Here is a 23,703-nt window from a genome sequence, read left to right on the forward strand (position 1 = left end):
AAATAATCTGTACTCCATGGGAATATAACAGTAGTCGCCCCGTGGACAGACTGGACACTGCCATGGGAATGTGGAGTTTAGACATTGCTCAGGGCCATTCACAGAGATGAATATCACCACATGATTGGGGTACTATAAATGTATCGTTGTGATTGTTTGGTTGTGGTTTCGATTGTGTTGGCAATGTTGTTTTGATTGTGGTTTATCGTTGTGATTGTTGTGGTTATGATGATGGTTGTGTGTTTGGATGTTATTTGGTTGTGAGTTTGGATGTTGCTGGAGTTGAGGTTTTGGCTGTTATTCGGGTTGTCGTTGTATGTGTCGTTGTCTGTTATTGTAATGGAATTATTTGGTTGTGGCTGTTTGTGATTGAGGTTGTGGTTGTGGCTAGAGTTGTGGTTGTTTCTGTAGTTGCGAGCGGAACTCCTCGGCGGGTGGAGGCCGAGGCTGTGAACGCGTCGGCTGTAATGGTGCGGTGGAGATTGCCACCATCAACATCATTATCGACATCGTCATCGTCGTCATCATCCCCTCCTCCACTTCCACACCCCTTGTTCCGCGTGCGATGGTGGAAGTCGGATTCGGCACAAGGAAGACAGGAGACCCAGTCACCGGACATCATAGGGCAGGTACACTCGCCAATACACTCTCCAGTGCACTGACTGGGGCGCTCACCGTTGCACTCACAAATACACTTATCAATACATTCGCCAATATACGTACTTGACATGTCTACTTACCATTACTCGCACTACACTCAACATTGCTCACCAGTACTTCTGGTCACAGGTACACTTACCAGAATGCATCACTGCACTGAATACACAGCACACTCACTAATACATTCGCCTGTATCATCACAACACTCACCAGTACACACATTGATATACTCATCGGCAAACTTAACAATACCCTCACCCATGCTCACAGGCATAAGCACCAATATGAAATGAGTGTACCTGTTCTTTCAGGTACACTCATCCCTACTAATCCATATATAATCACCACTCACCAGTACACTAACCAGTGCACTCATAAGTACACCAGGACCTTCAAGACTACGCTGCAACGCTGACACTCACCATCACTCCTGACTCAATATGATACTCCACTAACTCGTCATTACACTCACTACTCTCACAAACATGCAACAGTACTCCATGACACTATGAAACTCAACAATACACCTTTACTCTCTCACAGAGTGTTGGGTAAAATGGGATATTTAAAGTTTTGACATTTATGTAGGTCAGCATAGAACACAAATCACTTTGAAATTCCTCAGTAAACTGAACGAGGGTTTTGTATTACAATAAGAAAATTGCTAAATAAAAAAAGGAAAAGATAAAGTGTGCAATTTATTTTTCAAACCCTTACAATTTCCCATTTTACCCACACTTGGTAATATGCTATTTACCATTGAGGTAAAATGGGATACACACTCGTGTTTGCAAATTACGAGCGGAAATATATAACCTTTATTCGTAGTTATAGCTACAGGAACAAAGTGACGCAATGCAAACAAAGCATGCCGAATGCTTAAAGCCACTCTCGACTTAGTCTACGAGCGAGCGCAGCTCACAAGTGAATTGGTCGTCATTGTCCACGCCGGCACCGTGGGCCCACTCGTGACATCACAAACACCGAACCCACCCTTCTCGCCGCTTCCGTTCTTCAAAAACCGATCGTTGCAGTCGACCCGCGTACAATCGATTCTTCTTCTGATTCGCTGTTGCCATTCACGTCGAGCGCAAGTAAACGAGGAGCAACCTTCGGTTTCTGCAGCATGTTTTTATTTGCACTGCTTGCTTTTTTGGCCTTGGAATGTCTTTTTTTGCTTTTTTACCAAATCCGCTTTTCAATCCATTCTCTAATTCAGAGTGAGATACCTATTTCCCGTTATTCCCATACCGCCACCGTATTCCAACAGAGACTTCTAGCCAACTGTGTAGACGTAAGCCCAACCACCAGCCGAGCGCTGTTTATTAACTTGTTTGTAATCCCTAAGCGAAGTCTCATCATATACTCTCACTTTTTATAGACACAGGACACTACATTTGCAGACCCATATACTCTGCAAATATGAAATGAAATCTCACCTCGTTTGTACACAATGTGTTTCACGAGCACGCCACTGTGAGGGAATGGTCACGGCGGAGTGGCTGTATTATTTGCACTAACGATATCGTTTAGACTCACTGCTGGCAGATGGCTGTAGTCTGCGGGGGAGAAAGCGTTGCTGTCCCATTATACCTGGCGACCTTCCCCTACTACATTCTACAGTGTTCTCGCCCACACAGCATGCACCTACTCACCCAATAAATGATAAAGTTACTAACTCACTTATCCACTCACCCATGCATTAAACCACTCCCTGACCCACTTACCCACTCAATAACCTATTCATCAAGTTACTTACTAACTCACTTGCCCACTCACTCACTCTTCACCCCCTCACTAAATCACTCACTCGTCCAATAACGTATTCACCAAGTTACTAACTCACTTGCCCATTCACCGTCTTACCCACGCATTCACCCACTCACAAACCCACTTAACCAATAACTCACTCACTTGGTATTGCCCTCACCCACTCACTGACTCACCCACCCACCCACTCATCAATTCCCCCAGTTCCTCACTGACTCACTCATGGTGTAATAGTGAGTGTCATGGTATAGTAGTGAAAGAACGGTTTGGGAGCAATGGTACATTGTGAAAGTGGTGCAAATTATAAAATGTACTGATTGTATTATAAAGAGGTTGTTTTTATATATCGTATATTCATTGTGTATTTATGTGAGTATATTTACTTTGTGCACCTCTCTCCGTGTAGCTGTGCAGTGCAGTAATAGCGCGTAAATGAGTCTAGGTGGAGCGTGGTGTCTAGACAATTATAACATCGATACCGCTAATTTAGGCGGCGCTGCAGAAAGTCACGTTTCCACAGTTAAAACACTTTTTTCTTATTAACGAATCTTCAAACTTGTGTCAGACCATCTGAAACACACAGCCTAGGTGTGTGTCTACAAGAACAGTTTTTTTTATTAGGCATCTACCTTGAAACATATGTCTATGATTCATGCAGTACTCGTGATTCTTGTACGGGCAATTCTCATGTTAAACTATACATGTGATCATCTGTGCATCCATGCATACATGAGTGAGCATCTATTTGTGAATGAATAGATTCATGTCTGAAGATGTGGTTGTCCCAGTAGTCTTGAGTGGTAGTTCTGGTGGTCCCATTGGTAGTCCTAGTAGTCCAATTTGTTGTTATGGTGGTGCCAGTGGTAGTCCAGGAGGTCCCAGTAATAGTCCTGCTAGTCCAGATATTGGTCTTATAGTTATTGCCATGGTAAACTGTGAAGATGTTATCATGGTTATCATGCTGTAAATACTTTCAAACTTTCAGTATTCTTATTTAATACGATTCAGATCTGGCCATATATAGATTTGAATCCTATTTTATTCAGATTAAATTTGTATCGATCCATCCCACTGGTAGCGTTGATTGTCTTGTAATGATTCAGCACCGTCTTCGCAATTTGATGAATGATGACAATTTGACTTCACGATTTTATTCGACAGTTCTTGTCTTGTTTATACACTGATTTGTAGTCTCATGTGATCTCTCTTATTTTGTATCACGTATTCCATGAGCGTAAAGGTGTCGTGAGCTTGTAATTTGCATATACCATGAATTATTTATTTCTACATACACCATTTGACACATGTATCTTAAGTGTAAGAATGGTTTTTAATCAATAAATTGATTAGTTGTTACATGCCGAGTGTGCACCATACTTAACATGCATTTCTTTATTTCCTTGCAGTGGGAGAGTGATGACACATCAGAATACGTAAGCTTCTCTTGAGAGATCAACACTTTCGGTATATAAGTGTGGATGCTTACTGCATGTGTATTCAAACCCGGGCGACCCGATTTCGATTCCCTCTCAAGGCAAACACCAGTGCCGATTATCTGAACAGGTCCTGGGCCTCCTCTAGGTCAATTCAGCCTCAAATTAGTAACTTGTGTTGTGTGTAAACATCACCACTGAGGAGACAAATGCGGTTGGACATTGTGCTTGCCACTCACCCCCTCTTGTGCTGTGCCGGCCTTCATAGGTAACCGCTAGCAGCACTTGCCCCAACAGTTTGTTGAGGTTATACAGGAAATGATTGTCTTTGTCATTTGTATCGACTTAGGTGAGGAGTGGTAGTGCAGTGGTTAGCGCGCTGTGCTGTGAACCCGGCGATCCGAGTTCAATTGCCGCTCGCAACCAATATCAGTGACAAATAAATGAACTAGTCTTGGGCCTCTCCGAGCTCGACTCAGGCTTAAATGAGCACCTCTTGCAGAATGTAAACACCACCGACGAGGAGACAATGGTGGCCATTCGCAGTGTTATCCATACCTGGCGGTGCCATGTTGGCCTTCATAGGTGCTCACTAACAATGCTCGCCCCAACAATATGTTACGTCTATAGGGGAGGATGTTTGTCTTTATGTTCAGGAGTTTCTCATTGGGGGCTTGCAGCCTGAGACCTCCTACTCCCTGACTGTGAGGTCCCTTCTCCCGCGAGGGGAGGTTGCTGAGAGCCTGCCGAAGACGGTCAAAACCAAGGCTGCAGGTAACGCACACATGCCACATCTCCGAATTAGAGGTGGTTACAGTCCTTCATGAGTCTTCTTCCCCCCCCCCCTCCGCTTACTTGATGAAACACGATACATTCTTCACGTGCACTTGGCTTTAAGGCTCTAACTATGAATGAATTCCTCCCACTCGGAGAGTCTGTGCAGTCCATTACTGAGTAACTATTTCTTCTTTACTACCCTGACCCCCACCCTGCCTTATCTGTGGTGTTGTCATCCTAGTTCCCAGCAAACCTCACGTCAAGGTCAGTCCTCCTCTTCGATGATGTGTCTGTTTAACACGTAGGCTTATAGATGATGATGTGTCCGATTGGTTCGGAGAGTGATGCTCCCATATGCTCAGGGTTTTCTGTAGATTGTTTCCTTTGTGACCCGTTTTGTGTTGTTACTAAAACGTTTCCGATGGAGAGGCCAAAGATGTGAATGTTGTGTAGAGATGCAGTTCAAGGAACGCGTTACTGTAGTCAGATTACAAAGGACAGGTACCGGTAATCCATTATGATTACACATTTCCAGTGTGTAATCTCGCTGCTTTTACCATCCGTTGGTTCATTACTGTCCCATGGTTATATCAATGTCTGCACCTCCGATTAGCACAGATGGCAACGTACGGTGCAAAAGAAGTTCAACATACATGCGTACAATTTAAAATTTGACCACAAAAGTGGGAAATAATTGTGTCAGCAGCTTGGGGTGAAACGAGGAAAGTGGCAGCAGCCAATACATACAGATCATTGTGCAAAACCTACAATCGTTGTAGCACAGTGATGTTACTTCTGAGATTAAATCAGTATAATATTTTCCAGCAGTGGCGCTGCTTGCTTGTAAGTCATTGGTTGGTGAATCGCACACATTTGTCAAGTTCCCAAACCCAGTGGGTTGCGAGGTGGTCGGAATATAACAGGACAATTTGGTTAATCAACTCATCTGCGTGGATCGTTAGAGTGTTAACCCCTTATATGCCTTATAGGTTTTTTTTTTTCCATGTACTCTGGTTGCCTCCCACACTCAAACATTTTCTTGGAAATGAATTGCTTAACTATACCAATGCAGGAGCCTTCTTAAAAAGAGTATTTATACTCGTTTAAGCTAGACATGAATACATCACATTATTATCAGGTGTACATTTGAAGAAGTTAATAACAAAGATTATCAAGTAATCAGATGATACAACATTGACAATACCAAGCCCAGGATTGCCTTACCTTACCTTACTTTTAAAACCTGTCAGTGGTATCTGGACACTCAGCACCACATTTGTGATTGCCTGTTAGAATGAGAGTGTGTGACACACTAACCTCTTAACCTTTTGACCCTGGTGTCAGGTGACAGTCATGGAGGGCACAGTGGTGCTGGTTGAGTGGGAGGAGCCAGAAGTGACATTTGGGCCTCTCCTGGACTACAGACTCACTTACAAACGCATGGATGCAGGTAGTACTTATACACACATATTATAATATATGCATATCTAGATACATCGGTGGGTAGGGAAGCTATGGCTTTTTATTGCCAATATTTGTGACCTGGCAACATGGTGTTTCTAATGTTTGTGTTATCAGTCACTTCTGTCACAGCAAGGACCTTGTACAATGACACGTTAATGAGGTGCGTGTTAATTGACAGGTTAATTAAAATAATACCAGGTTTTTGTTTACCGTCATAGGGAGGAAAGGAACACTGTCTATTAACAGACATGCTCAATTTAAGTATTTTTCTCACTAACAAAGATTACAAGTCATATGGGACAGCCAGGAATACACGGCCTAGATGCATAGCTGCTACATAATCACCCTTTGTTGTTTGGGTTGCATCTTAAACACATATCCCGAACACCCTCCTCTCTTGTACCACAGCCACTCAAGCGTCCACCCTGTACCTCGCGGTGTCCGAGTCTAGTGTCACTCTGCGCAACCTGCATCGCGGGGCCTCCTACTCGTTTGTCATGGTGGCACGGAGTGTGGGCGGGGTGAGCGGAGGCAGTCTCTTGGGCGAGGAGGCGGTGATTACCGTGGTGACGCCCGAGGCTCCGCCGTCAGCTCCGCCGTTGAACGTGAGTGTGGGGCGCATGGGCCGCTCGGCGGCCGCGCTCCATTGGGAGCCTCCACCCCTGGACTCTCGCAATGGAGTGATCGTAAGGTATACGGTGCTTTACCGAGCCCTGCCCAGTGGAGGAGTAGGACACCGCGAGGGTACCGGAGCAGAGAGAGCAGAAGGAAGTATTGCTGGAGATGGAAGAGGAGAAGGAGATTACGAAGGAGGTGGACTTTCTCAACGTGGTGGAAGAGGTGCTAGAGGTACAATTTCTGAAGGTGGAAGAGGTCCTGCAAGTGGAGGTGAACGAGGAGGTCATGAAGGTGGAGGAAGAGGTTCTGCAGGAGTAGGTAGAGGAGTTCCTGGGGGTCCAGGCAGTGGCGGCCCTGGTGTTGGAGGACCTGGTGGGGATTCTGAAGAAGGAGGAGATGTTGTGGCCGAGTCCTGGGATGGGGAGCTTCATGTCGTCGGTGATACCACAGCCGTGGTGCTGAGCGGCCTCCAGCCAAACCGGAGCTACGAGGCGCGAGTGAGGGCACACACCCAGGCTGGGCCCGGACCCCTCAGCGATGCCGTGCACTTTCGGACACTCTCCAATGAAGGTGGTGCGTGTGTGTGTGTGGCGTGGTGGTTACAGCATTGCTCTCTGAGCCCAGTGATCTCACTTTAATTTCCAGCCGTGGAAAACAACAGTGGCGAATGCCTGAACTTTTACTAGGCCTCCCCTAGGTTGACTTAGTTTTAAATGAGTACCTGTTGTGGTGCGTAAACCTGTGTTTTGCACGTACAAACGCGGCCAGGGGTGGTGCTGGTCACACCACCTCCTTATGTGTCGGGCCAGCCTTAATAGGTGTCACTAACAACACTTTCCCAAACAGTCTGTCTGGCCATAAGGGTGATCTTTATGTTTTGTTTATGTGGTGTGTGTGTATGTTTTTGTTTCTGTGGGCTAAGTTGGCTGTGCAGGGGCAGAAGGACCATGAGCTGAGTAATAATTATAGGGCTTGGAGCTGAGAAGACTCCGATAGAACTGGACATGTAGTCATTGCGTAAAACACCGAGAATGAAATATGATAAGATGGCTAAAATACAGCGAGTGTGGGTGGTGCATCTTGAAGTCACCTTGGTCTGTTTTCTATCCACTCATAGCCTGAAAGTCAACCTGGAGTATGTAACATGGTCAAGAAGAGCATGTAGATGAATGGTGGTTGTTGCTGCTGTTGTTGTAGCAGGCGGATTTGCCATGAATTTCCGCATTAAAGCCATGATGCCGACATCAGTTCTGCTGTCCTGGGAGGTCCCTGATTCTCCAAGGTCAAACGAACGACTGCAGGTGATCACCCCACCACGACACGCCACAAATCACCTCTCCATACAAGGACACACTACACCGCACACACTGCAACTCACCACACCAAGCCACGCAACAACACATCACACAGAACCACTCCACAACAACATATCATGCCAAATCACCCCTCGATCCACCATTCTACACCATGGCATACCACCATAACATATCACACCAATCTACAGCATGACACACCCACACACACACCACCTCATCTAACCTGTATGTTTAAGTTGATTATTTGTGTGTGTGTCTTGGCGGTGTCGCGGTAAGCGCTACTGCACCACGAACCCGGCGACCCCAGCTCAATTCCCGGTCATGGCCAACACCGGTGACGACTGTCTGAACCGGTCCTGAGCCTCCCCTAGGTGGACTCAGCTTCTGCGGAGTGCTCACAGGAGGGAGGCTTTCCCTCACGTACAAAATGCCCAAAAGAAAAAAACAGGCCTCTCCAAAATAAAAAAAAACACACAAAGAGAGTACCGCTGCTGCACATAAACAGTGCAGGAGCAGCAACTTCCCCAAACTAACAACGAAGGCACCTCAGTAGCACAGGCTCAGGGAACTCAAGAGCACCGTGCACGAAACCAAGCTACAGACCGCACAGTCACTGCAGCAGCACGGATTGCAGAAAACCCTGACCATCGTACATCTCGACAAGCCAGGGACCGCACAGTCACTGCAGCAGCACGGACTCAGGAAAATCCTGTTCAGCGTGCATCTTGACAGGCCAGGGACCGCACAGTCACTGCAGCAGCACGGACTCAGGAAAATCCTGTTCAGTGTGCATCTTGACAGGCCAGGGACCGCACAGTCACTGCAGCAGCACCGGCTGAGGAACCACAACATCAGAAAACGGCGCGCCAGAGCCAAGTCTGTCATGCTGCTGCATCAAGAGCAAGAAGAAATAACCCGGACTGGAACAGAGCTGCTTTAAATGACCAACCAGAGATCAATTATCAATCCATGCTGATATTAGGCTATATGTCAATTACTTGCGCAGAATGTGGTGCTCAAAAGTGGAAAGGAGAAACTAAGGAATGTGCTGCCGTGATGGAAAACTCAAACTTTGCTTTGTGCAGACGCCCCCCCCCCCTCCCCCCCCCTGAGCCACTGAAATCCTTGGTATCTGGCCACTAAACACTTTTTGACTAACATTTATTTTTGTTTTTCATCTACGTGATTTTACCGAGAGAACCAAAGAGCAACATTAGGAAGTACAATTCTTGATTTCAAATGACTTCTTTTGGCGCAACTAAGGATATAGTGGAGCCAGGATTTATTGGCCACATTCAAAGTTCAAGGGCAATTCTATCATCTAATCAGATCCATTCAGCTCACTGCCTGGCAAAGAGCCAAAGTTTCTTCAGATATACTTCATGGGAGATGAAGGTCAGCAAAGCAACCGGCGATGCAGCAATATTCCTGGTGCCAGACTAGCCATTGTCCTCTCCCTCCAAGGGATGCTCAACCAACACAATTCATTGATTACAAGTTTCAAACATGCTGCTCAACAAGTCACCTCCAATGACTATCAGGTTGTAATCAATGCATCCAAGGTCCCAGGCGGGGAGCACGCACGGAGGTTTAATGCCCCAACTTGTGGTGAGGTTGCTGTTCTTATGGTGGGTGAAGAACATGGTAAGAGAAACATTGTGCTTCGATACCAAGACAACACCATCAAACGAATTCCTGAGACAAACAGAGCATATGACGCCCTACAATACCCCCTGATACTGTGGCAAGGCCAAGATGGGTACCACGTCCAGATTCCTCAAATTATCAATACAATAGGACAAAGTCATCCTCACAAAACTGTCTCCTCCAAAGACTTCAATCTTTAACCAGGTCCTCATCCTCCTTGAAGACAAACTTCACTCCATTGGTGGAAAAGACCGAACGTCTATCAGACTACCAACACCCTCCAGGGATAACCTGTATGCCCTTGGCCAAGAGATCCTATGTGAAATATCCTATGAGGGTTTAGAACTTCTAAAATTAATTGAGGAAAATTAACCAAAGCTGATGGATGCACAAAGAGAGGCCTACACGAAAATCTTGGAAGACATTGAGTCTAAAAATGGAGGCATATTTTTCTTTGACGCACCTGGTGGTACTGGGAAGGCCTTGTTTCTCAACCTGCTCCTGGCAAAGGTTCGCCAGAGGGAGACAATTTATCTGGTTGTGGAATCATCAGGGATTGCGGCAACTTCTGCTTACTGGAGGAAGAACTGCCCATTCCACATTAAAGCTTGCATTCGATCTATTCCGATAAGAAAACCTTGTTTGCGATATTTCAAAGGGGACTGCCCTTGCATAAGTCCTGATTTTTTTAGTTTTGCTGGCTGGCAGGGAGCGAACGTGCAGATTGCTTTTAATTATGAAAATGATTACCAGTTATCTTTCAACAATCCTGAAATTATATCCATCACAGGAACTCGGTCTGGCTGTTTCAGTTGATGGAACAAAGCACCCTCTTTTTTCTTTAAAAATGGGGGATAGCGCGAACGCAGTCCCCCAGTACCACAAATTATACAGTCGAGTTTTCCGCATTTGGGGAAATCGCAGGGGTCAACCCACCCGCAGTGCAATGGATAAGCCTCGCCCTGGGAGGACCACCTAAATGATCATGGTGCCTCCCCTGTCAGGTAAGTATAAGTCCTGATTAATTGTGAACTAATAGTGTGGGATGAATGCACCATGTCCCACAAGGGAGCACTTGAGGCTGTCAACACAACTTTGCAGGCTCTCCGCGACAATCCCAGGATTATGGGTGGTGTAAGTTTTCTCATGGCTGGTGACTTCTGACAAACCTTACCTGTGGTACTTTGTGGAACCAAAGCTGATAAGTTAAATGCCTGCATCAAGTCATCGTTCCTCTGGAGGCACGTAATGAAACTGAGATCAACTACAAACATGCATGTATATCTCCATGGAGACCAAGAGGCAGGAAGTTTTGCTCAAGCTCTTCTTGATATTGGAAATGGAACAATTGTTGCTGACGGCACAGATAGACTTATCACCATGTCTAAAAGCATCCTTTGCACTTGGCAAGAGGAACTAAAGAAAAAGGTGTACCCAAACATGCAACAACACTTTCAAGATGTTCTCTGGCTACGGGAGAGGGACATTTTGGCTCCTAAAATGATGCTGTTCACAGAAAAAATTCTATGCTGTTGCAGAAATTATCTGGAGAGCACAAGTCCTACAAATCTATTGACTCAGTGTTGGACCATGGTCAAATTATTCACTATCCTGTTGAATTCTTGAATTATCTGCAGCTCCCGGGTGTTCCACCACACAACTTGCTACTAAAAATGGGGGCACATGTCCTGCTATTGAGAAACTTGGACCGACCTAGACTGTGCAATGGCACAAGGTTGATTGTCAACGAATTACATTCAAATGTCATCAAAGCTACGATCATTACAGGCAACTCTAAAGGTGAAGACGTCTTTCTCCCTCGCATACCTATAATCCCAAATGACAGTCTTTGAATTTAAGAGGCTTCATATCCCCATCCAGCTCAGCTTTGCGATTCCCATTAACAAGGCGCAAGGACAATCTTTAAAAGTAGTGGGACTCAATTTGGCAACTCCGTGATTTTCTCATGCCAGCTTTATGTTGGATGCACTCGTGTAGGCAATGCAAAACATTTACATTACTTTGCACTAGCAGGCAAGACCAGAAAGAGGCTCTTTGATAGGGAGGTGCGGGTCAGCTGCAAGTGCCACTTGAATTATTTGGAAGAGGCCCTCTTTTGTGTTTCATTACTTTGGAGAGGCTCTTGCTTGGGTTGGGGGCACCACTCCCCGCACACGTGTGCTGCTTCACTCCACGCCTGCTGAGGGGTAGTTCTGCTGTCGGCGGATGCCCGCTGAGCCGCGTCCACACCTCGCCGCCCTGTGCGGCCTGCACTTCGCTTCCTTCCCCGGGTGTCCTGCCTTCACCTGCGCCTGCCGGCCACCATTTCGGCGGCCTGCCTGCCGGTGGCTGTTGACGATGGCGCTCACGCAGCGCGCCTTCCTCGCCGTCCCACATCTCATCGCCCTATCCCCACATCTCCTGCCTGCCTCCTGTGGCTGTCAAGTGTCCTGTCCGTGATTTGGCTGGCAGCTTTTGTTTGCGCCACCGCCCGCGCGCTGTTGTTCTTTCGCCTCCGATCTTAGCTGCCCTACCTCCCTTCTCCCCATTTCCCCCATTTTCTTATTACAAATGTTATACCGCCTGTGTTTTGTGAAGTGCCTTACTGCAGTACTCATTAATACTACAGTAATAAATACTACAGTACAAATAAATACGTGTTTTTCTGCCATTAACCATATACGTGTAATAAAAGGACTCAGACGCTTCTCGCTGACTCCGTGTCCTTTATTTGGGGTTCGCGTTCTCCTTCCCACACGGCACTCCTCCTGAGACTCTCTCCCTGGCAGCCCCACATCTGCCTTCGCTCCCGTAGCCTTCCACGCTCCTGCAGTTCCGCTGCAGGCTCTTGGTGCAGCCCTCTGGCTGCTCCCACAGCAGCTCCATCGCTGCTCCCTGTTCCTCCGTGCGTGGCGATCTCGCCACCTCCCAACGTCAGCCCTCCGTGGCCTCTATGGCTATCTCGCCATTTCCTACCTCAGCCCTTCGTGGCCTCTGTGGCTATCTCGCCACTTCCTACCTCAGCCCTTCGTGGCCTCTGTGGCTATCTCGCCACTTCCTACCTCAGCCCTTCGTGGCCTCTGTGGCTATCTCGCCATCTCCAACCTCAATCCTCCACTCTCTCTTCCACCCCGCTGGCTGGCGCCGTCATGAGCCCCTCAGCCACCAGGCTGAGGCACGGCGACCACCCAACGTGTTCACCACCCTTCACTCCCCCGACTGACCCAGATAGCTTCCTGTCTCCCCGCTATAACTTCTCCCCCACGTCACCCTGACTCCTCCCTCTCGGATCGTCATATCCGCCCCGCCCATTTACGCCCGCATTACACTACCCTCCCCCGTAGAGAAAATCCCAGCCGTCCTCGGCTGAAACAGAACAAAATAATGCGGGCGAAGGCATCACAATCAGGAGTCCCCCAGACACAACGGAGATTATAACAACAACAACACAAGCAACGAAAGGGGAGGTATCAGGAACTGGAACAGAACACCGGCCTGTCCTCCGCGCAACATCAACAAGAATAAGAATGGCACAATGAACAAAAACGGCAACTGACACGCAAGAACGGCCAACGCGCACAACCCAGAAATGTGATGTTTTAGTGCGTGTCCATGTTGCAGTTCCATCCGCTCGGCTCAAGTCCAACGTCAAAGAGCAAGTGGTAGAGCAGAATGACGAACGGCGCTCAATTGCTCCTTCAAGTCCTCATCCAGCTAGCACACCAGGTAACACCCAGTGCGACGGGAGCTGAAGAATCTGTGACGAGAAGGAGAATCCAATCCCCTGAGGCACAGCACAACAACGCACATCCGCATGTCGTACACGACAGCCACCCGGCCTCAGGGTAGTGGAGATGATGTAAATCCAGCCCGCTTAAAAAAAACTCCCCATAAATACCCAAAATAACGCAATGGATGCCCCAGTATTTACATTTTAACAACAATATTATTTACACGTGACAACAACAACAACAAAATTTCCTGCTCTTACCCACCAGCAGTCCTCCCTTGAGGACCAGCACAGACATCGCACGTACACAGCATGTACCCACGGTCACTCTCAGCAACCCAACAAAACACCTAATCGCACACCCTCGCGTGGAGAGAGCCACGCTCCCCAGCGGTAACGTTTAACTCGCCCTAACCCCCACCGTGGTCGTCAACCCACAGCAACATCCACTGACCATACTCTCAGCTAGTGCAATTTCGGGGATGAGCAGCAACTCGGCCACGCTCCTCCCTTACTATCCCATCAGAGATGGACACACACCAGCCTCGTATAGTCCGATGCTTTATAGCCCAGGGAAGGTTCATCCCCCAGCAATGCCAGACCCCCTGTACTCCCCCCACGGGGCAATGTTCTCTTATAGAGACATTAACACCCTAACCCAGATCCCGTGAGCCCCCGGCACACCAGGTTCAGTCTGCCCCCGCACAACTGAACCATGACTCCCCGAGCCATATGAGCACATGGCCCATTAGTTTAAGACATACCACGGAGGTTTCGCTTCCGGGCTGTCAGGTCAGCCATCAGCCATAGGCCGATGTGACCACAACTCGTGCATCACCCAATCAACAATGGCAGGCATAACAGATGGAATATTTGCCCCACCCCGGTTTTTCCCGCGCGCTCAAAATGGCGTCCCCCTTCGCCCAGCGCGTTCGCGCAATCTCTCGCGCGCACTCAAAATGGCGGCCCTTTCCGCAAAGCGCATCGTCGCCATACCCCGCGTGCGCGCAAAATGGCGGCCCAACGTGCGAACACGTGGCCAGTTTTCTCCATTCGTGCACCCCAGCTTCCCTATGCTGGGGGTCACAAAATGCATCCCCCGTCTTATTGTAACAACCCCAACAACGATAGACGCACAGCCCCAGCTTGCTGCGCGCAGCAGTCATATGGGGGAATTTTTAACCAATATTTTACCAACCACATTGGTTACACAACCCAACTCGCAAAGCAACTCGTGGCTGCATGCGATCAACCGAATACGCGACGCCACTTGGCGCCCATTTACGATCCCATTAGCATTAACATCTAAGCCACCCACAACGGCGTCATCGCGCACCCTCATTCTCAAAAAGCTCAATTACCCCTATAATATACACGCAATCTCGTGTGCACAACAACCATACAACCAAATATTTGGGTCCCCCTCGAATTTGTTACCAATTTCCAACAGGTACGCGCAATATAATAACAATCTCAATTCCAATAGTCAACCACTGCATCGCACCCCATAACCATACAGAACGGTATAACAGCACATGCAATCAGCATATCGCGATCACACGCGTACATTTAAGCACAATAGCAAGCAGATCTGCAGGCAACCAACACACCATTAATCCTGTCGTAACTTTGCAGCAACAACACAATTATTCTCTCTCTTGCAACAATCGCATCGCACACAGCACTTCGCAGCACAATACACCAAAAAAAAGATATTTTTTTTTTCCAATTAAGCCCATCGCACAAGGTAACCCACAAATAATACAGCGCAAGATACCCGACGCTCCCAAGTTAATAATTAACTTCACCATCAAGATAACAACTCCACGCAGCAGCGCACACACACAATTTGACACTCAGCAAATACAGCCGACTCTCCGTCCATTCTCAACACACGCACACACTTATATTGACACCAAGCAACAAGCAGATAGCGCGTTCATCGTTATTACACACACATACACACAGTCCGAACCGCGCTCCGCACAATCGAGTCATAAGAGAAAACCAAAATAGCCCCCCCGGCCCTCGAAAGATGAGTGAGGTGTGTGTTAAGGCCGGGTGCGTATCGTTATGACTCGCCCGGGGCTGCAGCAAGAAGAGGACGGCAGGGTGGCAACTTGAGACGCCTCGCAGAACTCGTTCGGCGACTTGACTGGCTCCGTTGTCACGCACCCGAGCCAGGACGGGAAGCTCCCGCCCCAGCAGCTGCAGCATCGGCGTCTTCTCCTCGCAGCACCCCCTCGAAAAACAGCAGCTCACAGCAGGCTGCTCACCCCGCGGCACCTCCAGATGGCAGCGCAAGGCTGCCTCTCCGCCGCGATGTTGAAGATGGCGGCGTCCTCCCGCCGCGGTGAAGACAAGATGGCGGCTTCCCGCCGTTTTTCCCCTGCCACGCCCAAGATGGCGTCTTCGTGCCACGTGGCAATGGCGCTGGCAGCGCAGGAAAGGCATAGGCCTGCCGATCACCACCGGGCCTCCCCGTCGTCGTCCTCGGCGTGGTGAAATCACACAGTTGCGCCAGCACGATTTTCAAGGTCCCCATCTGCATCGCCATCTGTCTCCATCGTAAGTTGGCGTCCTCCGGCTGACAGGTCCACCGACGCGGCGACACCTTGCTCACCCGGACCCGTACTCGTTCCAGAACGGATCTCCTCTTCCATCGCAGGCAGGTCCACCGTCTGAGGAAGGTCGTCGTCGTCGGATGATGTAGCAGGAATATTCTTTTTTTTTTTTCTTTCTCTCAGTTGTTTTGAGATGCCGTTTCACTTCTGACTCCAGTGTAATAAAAGGACTCAGACGCTTCTCGCTGACTCCGTGTCCTTTATTTGGGGTTCGCGTTCTCCTTCCCACACGGCACTCCTCCTGAGACTCTCTCCCTGGCAGCCCCACATCTGCCTTCGCTCCCGTAGCCTTCCACGCTCCTGCAGTTCCGCTGCAGGCTCTTGGTGCAGCCCTCTGGCTGCTCCCACAGCAGCTCCATCGCTGCTCCCTGTTCCTCCGTGCGTGGCGATCTCGCCACCTCCCAACGTCAGCCCTCCGTGGCCTCTATGGCTATCTCGCCATTTCCTACCTCAGCCCTTCGTGGCCTCTGTGGCTATCTCGCCACTTCCTACCTCAGCCCTTCGTGGCCTCTGTGGCTATCTCGCCACTTCCTACCTCAGCCCTTCGTGGCCTCTGTGGCTATCTCGCCATCTCCAACCTCAATCCTCCACTCTCTCTTCCACCCCGCTGGCTGGCGCCGTCATGAGCCCCTCAGCCACCAGGCTGAGGCACGGCGACCACCCAACGTGTTCACCACCCTTCACTCCCCCGACTGACCCAGATAGCTTCCTGTCTCCCCGCTATAACTTCTCCCCCACGTCACCCTGACTCCTCCCTCTCGGATCGTCATATCCGCCCCGCCCATTTACGCCCGCATTACATACGTATGACTCATCGCATTCAATAAAAGACAAAGGCATATCATACCAATAAAGTATGACCTTTAGTTTTGATTATAGTGTGCTGATCTTTAAAGGTGCATTGGAAAATTTAGATACTCCTGCTGATACTCCTGCTGTTATGGAGTGACTCATGCTGCCAGCTATGTCAGCAAAGTATGGTCGTACACGTTATTTATATCGTTTGCTCTTAAATTTGAATTGCAGTTCCTATGCACACTGTTACAATCTATCTCTAGCTTTCTTTTGCTGATTTCTAAAACGTATGCTTAAGCCATTTTTGTTTATTCAAGTACACAGTTAGCCTCGTAACTTTCATCTCAATTGTCTTATGGTTGTTATTCTTTTAATTGCATCCCACTGCGATTTTTGCACGCAGCGTTGATATACGCTGTTTTTTTCTGGAAGATTTTGATGGCTTTTCCTGGATGTTTCTGTGGTGCGTCGTCACTTTTATATGTTCTCTTCTCATGTTTTTGTCTGTTGCTGTTGCACCCCAGTCAAGAGCTGCACGGCTCACAGACCTATATATGTACCTAATAAATTAAACTGGAAGCTGAAAAAAAGGCACTAAATAAATGTTTACTACTATTAAATAAATGTTTCTGTTTGTCTTCTTGCCTATGCCACTTTTGGGGAGCTAAATGTCAATGTTGAGGTCTGCTGCCACCAAAACGGCTTCTGGAGAGAGCTCATGCGGGCCTGTTATTCCTCCATTGAAGAGACGGAGACCACACTGCTTTATTATGTGCTCCATCTTTTGGGTTCACAGTTCCATTCCTTATTTAGTATTACAGTTTATATTGTATTCTCCTAAACTACGTAAAATTCATACACACATACTTTTTACTTACATTACACTTTTCTATATTTGTGTATGTATATGTTATTTTTTTAAGAGGAGTTTTGAAATCTCTTTTCGCCCGGGCAACGCCGGGTACTTCCCGCTAGTACTACATATTTGCATCGAACACTGCACTTCATTTTAACACTATACGACACACCACACTAAACAACTTATCACCGTATTATGAGTGTAGCATCACAGTCGACAAAATACTTTACTGTGTCTGCATTATCAGTGCCTTACAACATAATATATTTAAATTGAAGCCCTGCTTAAAAAAGAAGTTCTGTGTTTCTCTCTGTTTACAGCCCTGATCCAGTGGTGAAAATTCTACATTTCGATGACAGGAGCCAGTCTCTCTCTAGGTGGCACATACAATGTTGTTAGTTATTTTAAAAACACTTGACGGACAACGATGTAATCATTTGAATATTGTGTCCAAATGTAACAATGTCTGAAGACAACATCAATACAATTCAGGGAAGACTCAGAGGTGCTGCAGGTTGCCATGGCTCAGCACCGATGAGTCTCAGGGGGGTCCTGGGTGCCAGGGCCCAGCACCAATGAGCCTTGGGGGAACCAAGGACAGGAGAGGCCAAAGACAGATGACGGGTGGCAGTAGCAGCAGCAGCAGCAGCGATAAGGAGCAGGGACAGGGAGAGGAGGTCAGGCAAGAGTCAGGGCTATGTATGTAACGAGTCAGCACCCTGCAATTCGATTAATCGTCAACATTTAGAGTTGTGATTCAGTTACATAATGTATTTGTGATTGCTTTTACCATCTCGTGTACTGGATATTGTTTCTTATTTGTTTGTGACTTGTGTCTGTTTTATTAGCCTAATGTATCAGCATGCAATTTGCATAGTAAGCAATTGAGTAATTGCATGTACGATTTTATGCATGCATCATGAACGTATGCGAATCAAATTCACGGATTAAATGATACATCGTGGCGCGCCTAGTCAGGGGGCAGCATGGCCATTTAAGTCAGGTGATTTTAGAACATTTATAAAAAGTAAACATCAGGTGTCGCAGTGAGGTATAGGCAATTATTATGGAGAGTCAGGGTGGTACAGCTGCACATTCTCAGCACACAAGCCACCTCGACCCATGTGAAGGCCAGGAGTGGTCAGTAGGCGCAGACAAAAGGTGCCTAACTTCCCGTCTTGATTAAAAATGACGATGGCAGTGATGATAAACACGATGGGCCGAGTCTACCCCCGACTGAAATTTGACAAATACGTCAGCTTATGATTGTGAATTGAGTATTTTACTTTGAAGACAGTGCCACCCAGCCGGTTTTCAGGGCAGTGTTAATGCCGACGGTGGCAGGGTATTTACTTTCACAGGAGCGTGGCTGTCTCAACAGAAGAGCCCTGAGTCTTGTGTGACCTTTGCCTTTATCTGCCCCCACCTCTGCCCTCCACATGTGTATGTGTGTAGATCGTGTACAGGGGTGGCCACAACATGGAAGTGGATGCAATGAAGAGCCACCAGCTCGTAGTCGGGCTGGAGGCTGATTCACTCTACTCATTCATGCTCAACGCAGGTCCCAATGGGGGCCTCCTGCAGGTACCGTCGGGGGGGAGGGGGGGGAGATAAAAAGGCAGAAGAGAGAAAGAGGAAGAGGGTAGGAGGAGAGAGGAGGGAGGAAAATAGAAGCGAAATAGAGAGGGATAAGAGAAGAATGGGGAAAGAGACCCAAAACACACATACCGTTGTAAGCTAGAAATAATTCCCATTTAGCCATATATAATGTGCTGTTAGCATACTAAGGTCAGCTCGGTGTGTGAGGTGGTCTTGTGGCTAAATCTGTCATCTTTACAGTAATGGTGTGTATGTATATATGCATATGGGAGCAGTGGCACAGTTGTTGTTCAGATACTGCTTGCCACTGGTAACATGACATCAGTGCCAAGCTGTATCTAAACATACTCTTTGGTTCTTTCGGTAAAGTCACGTAGGTAGAAATAAAATAAAACAAATCACAACGTTTCGATCGCAACACAAGCAATCTTTATCAGGTGGAACAACCACGGCAAGAAAACGCTGAAGTAGGCGAGAGAGCTGCCGTGGCAAGAGGTTATATAGGTCAGAGAGGGGGAGGCAAGGGGGGAGAGAGGGGGGGGGTAAGGGAAGAGGGGGGCTGCGTGAGCGCTAGGGGGAGAGGACGTGAGGCTGGGGGGGGAAGTGTGCGGGGCTAGAAGTGGGAAGCTGAGTGTGGAACACGGGGGGGGTGAAATGTTCTAGTAAACGGCAGGTACGATGGAAACAACCACAACCAGTTAAGGCATTACCTGGTTAATAACCTTCGGGCAACCATCGAAGGTTTGTTCATGAAGCCATCCAGATATATAAACATAGACATAACTTCAACCGAGAAGATAGATACGAATTGAACAATCATTGGAAGGATGTTATTAACCAGGTAATGCCTTAACTGGTTGTGGTTGTTTCCTTCCTACCTGCCGTTTACTAGTACATCCCCCCCCCCCGTGTCCCACACTCAGCTTCCCACTTCTAGCCCCTTGCCCCCCCAGCCTCACGTCCTCTTCCCCTAGCGCTCACACAGCCCCCCCCTTCCCTTACCCCCCCCCCTCTCTCTCTCTCCCCCCGTGCCTCCCCCCTCTCTGATCTATATCATCTCTTGCCACGGCAGCTCTCTCGCCTACTTTAGCATCTTCTTGCCGTGGTTGTTCCACCTGATGAAGATTGCTTGTGTTGCGATTGAAACGTCGTGATTTGTTTTATTTTATTTTTATACCTACGTGACGTTACCGAAATAACCAAAGAGTATGGATTCCTGCAGTCACGAAAGCTTCAAATCAGGATGGTATCTAAACATGTTCTAGACCTCCTCAAGGTCATAACCCCATTGTATGCTGTCCCAGCCTTAACAGCTACTCAACAGCAGCATAACCCCCACGCACATATTGTGCTAAACAGGACACATTTTGCATGTGTGTGCAGGTAGGGAGCAGTAGTGTAGTATTTAGCATACTGCACTACGAACCCAGCCACCCGAGATTGATTCTTGCTCACAACCAAAATCAGTGGTCGACTCAATTTGAAAAATATCTGCACTGGGGAGACAAAGGCGGCCAAGCGTGGTGTTGAACACCCACCCCTGCATGTGCCATGCTGGGCCTCATAGGTGACCGCTTTCCCGAACAGTCCATTAGAGGCTTTATCGGGGGTCTTTGTCTTTGTTTGTGTGTGCAGGTGGTGAGTGTTCGCACGGTGCCCCAAGTACATTGGTCTGAGCCTGGGGAGCTAATTGGAGAAACGGGAGGAGACGCGGATGGGGATATGAGGGAACACGGACTCGAGCCCACCCTTGTGCCCCTGCCACAGCTGCTGGGAGACCTCAGGGTCCGGTCAGTGAGTGCGGGCCATGAGGGCTGGAGATAGCTGTGTATGTGTGTGTGTGTGGCCTGGCACAAGCGTCGTGGTGACGTCACCGCCACTTAGTGGCGAATGGCGGTTGTTGTTGTGAGAGACGATGATATTATCTGAACCTGTCCTGGGCCTTCCCTGTGTCGACTCAGCCTCAAATATATACCTGGTGCGGGGTGAAAACAGCACCACTGGAGAGACAAAGGCGGCCGTGCGTGGTGCTGGCCACCTACCCCCTCGTGTGCCGCTCCGGGCTACAAATGTGCTCGCAAACAGCACTTGCCCTAGAAGTCTGTCTTTTTACGTGTGTGTGAGAGAATGTGTGAATAAGCTGTGTATGTGTAAATGTAAGAGTGTGTGTGAGAGAGATAATGTGTGAGGGAGCTCCGATGTATATGACAGCGTGAGTGTGTGTGCCCCCTACTGACGCAGTAGGGGGCACAATTGGTGCATCCGCCAGTCATCTCAGTCGACCCATGGCACCTGGGTCAGCCGCGTGACCTGCCAGCGGGCGTTCAACACTTCACGTCGCCTTAACGTGCACATAATCTCGCACAAGCGCCGTGGTGACGTTACCGCCACTTAGTGGCGAATGGCGGTTGTTGTTGTGTGTGTGTGTGAGTGCGGGTCACCGGGTTCGAAGCGCAGCGTACTAACCGCTGCGCTATAAAACCAGTGACCCAAGTTCGATTCCCACTCATGGCCAACTCTAATGACTATTTTCTGAACCGGTCCTGGGCTTCCCCTAGGTCGTCTCAGCCTCAAATGAGTACTTGGTGTGGTGTGTAAACATTGTCACTGGGGAGACAAAGGTGGTCGGGCGTGGTGCCTGACCACCCACTCCCTTGTGTACCGTGTCGGCCATCATAGGTGCTGGCTAACAGAACCTGCCCTAATAGTCTGTCAAGGCTATCGTGGTAGGGGGTTCTTTGTCTTTGTGTGTGAGACAAGATATGTGCATGAAAGAGTGTTGTATTTGAGTCCACATTGCCTTAAAGGGCGCACAGTATAGCGCTGTGGTGACATCACCATCACTTTGAAGCAAGTGGTGACTTGTATGTTTCAGGCGGTGTGTGTGAGTGAGTGGTGGAAATGCATTGAATAATATATTTATTAATTAAATAGATTAATCCACTTGAGTCACCGTTCAACAGCTGAATGACAACCATTTTCAAACCAGATGTTTTCACTACCTCCTCCCGTGGTAGTTAGATAACCACAATTATTTCCCCGCACCTCAGATTAGCCCCCCGCACCACCGATTAGCACAGTTGGCAGTGTGCGGTGCGAAAGAAGTTAAACATACATACAGGTGGAGGTACTAGTGCTTGCAGAGTCAAGACACATCATTTACACTTCCCAACACCAAAATAGTAATTATTAAACTATACCAGTGAACTTGCTCTTTATTTAGTGAGCTTGGTGTAGGTGGTGCTAACATGTAACAACATTATCTTTATTTTTTCGTAGTCTGCGTGAATATGATGTGGGCTGCATTCTATTAGAGATAAACACTTTGTATATCTGGAAAAAGTTTGCAGGGATACCAAGTTTTTCTAAAGCTATTGCAGAAATGCAACAAAATACAAATATTTCGGTGAATTATTTCACCTAATAGCCAACTTTCTTAGCACACCAGGCTTAGTTTAAAGATGGCATTACTCTGCTGCTCCCTGTATCATATCACATCATTAATTTACCCAGCAAAGCATCGTCGAGTCTTGAGACTCAGGAGGGTCATGCATTCGGATGTTTGTAACCAGCCCCTTCCCATAATGCAGCCCTACAGTCAATATATATTTTTACATAATTCTGTGCATCATCTTTAACTGATGGTTTATCTGTTCCTTTGTTAACCAGTAAGGCAATCAACAAAGATTCGTTCATAACGCCATCCATATATACAGACATAAACACAATTTTAACCGAGAAGATGGGTACAAACTTAGCAATCATTGGAAGGGCGTTATCTACCAGTCTAAGTCATAACTGGCTGTGATGTTCCCATCCTACCACCTTCCGATGTTATTTTCGGCTCTCCGCTTTTATATTAACAGGTTAAATTACTCACACTAACAACCATTTTCGCGCGCCGACCCAGAGATGGTGGCGGCTCTGTGATCTTACATTAACATGCTAATCTCTAAACATTAACATAGCCACCTCAGCGCGCTTGCCGTGGAGGAGGCCACTCTCCAGAGGTCGCAAACGGGTTTTGATTCCTTACCCGTACCCGGCCGCACCAGGGTCGCACACGGGTACCCGTACCCTACCCGATACCCGGCTACCCGTACCCGGCCGGGTATCGGGTAGGGTGCGGGTATCGGGTACCCGATTGCAACCTCTGCCGCTCTCCGATCTTACATTTACATGCTCATTTTTGGCCTGGCAGCCCTTTAATTGGTGGAAACCCACCACGAGCGCCGGCGTGGACCATCACTTACATTAACATTAGCTGCCCCGCCCATGCTGCTGACACTTGGGCTACGCCCATTTTAAACCTTTATAAACAGTTTGCCTTTAGAGGCTAACCCCCTTTTCCTGATGACGACCGCTTGTGTTGCGATCGAAACGTCGTAGTTTTTTGTTATTTTCTTTGAAC

At 48.0% G+C, this 23,703-nt stretch overlaps 1 protein-coding gene and 1 non-coding gene across 9 annotated transcripts in view; one reads left to right on the forward strand and one right to left on the reverse strand.

The window, feature by feature from the left end:
* LOC133346502 (receptor-type tyrosine-protein phosphatase delta-like) overlaps positions 1 to 23,703 on the forward strand; it is a 225,848-nt gene that overhangs the window by 172,106 nt on the left and 30,039 nt on the right. For 5 of the 8 annotated variants that reach the window (XM_061558121.1, XM_061558119.1, XM_061558125.1 and 2 more), the window contains 9 exons: positions 412 to 629; positions 3,837 to 3,863; positions 4,520 to 4,637; positions 4,882 to 4,904; positions 5,985 to 6,090; positions 6,513 to 7,295; positions 7,920 to 8,023; positions 19,149 to 19,277; positions 20,928 to 21,082. In XM_061558121.1, the coding sequence (XP_061414105.1) occupies positions 412 to 629; positions 3,837 to 3,863; positions 4,520 to 4,637; positions 4,882 to 4,904; positions 5,985 to 6,090; positions 6,513 to 7,295; positions 7,920 to 8,023; positions 19,149 to 19,277; positions 20,928 to 21,082 (1,663 nt within the window). The remainder of the gene's footprint in view (positions 1 to 411; positions 630 to 3,836; positions 3,864 to 4,519; positions 4,638 to 4,881; positions 4,905 to 5,984; positions 6,091 to 6,512; positions 7,296 to 7,919; positions 8,024 to 19,148; positions 19,278 to 20,927; positions 21,083 to 23,703) is intronic. The other 3 variants (XM_061558122.1, XM_061558124.1, XM_061558123.1) reach the window with 3 other exon arrangements.
* On the reverse strand, positions 10,534 to 10,697 carry LOC133346836 (U1 spliceosomal RNA). The gene has a single exon (XR_009755625.1). It is a non-coding gene; the product is annotated as a U1 spliceosomal RNA (small nuclear RNA).

The sequence above is a fragment of the Lethenteron reissneri genome, chromosome 24 (assembly GCF_015708825.2).
Source record: "Lethenteron reissneri isolate LAM-NWPU_2019-01 chromosome 24, ASM1570882v1, whole genome shotgun sequence".
Lineage (NCBI taxonomy): Eukaryota > Metazoa > Chordata > Hyperoartia > Petromyzontiformes > Petromyzontidae > Lethenteron > Lethenteron reissneri.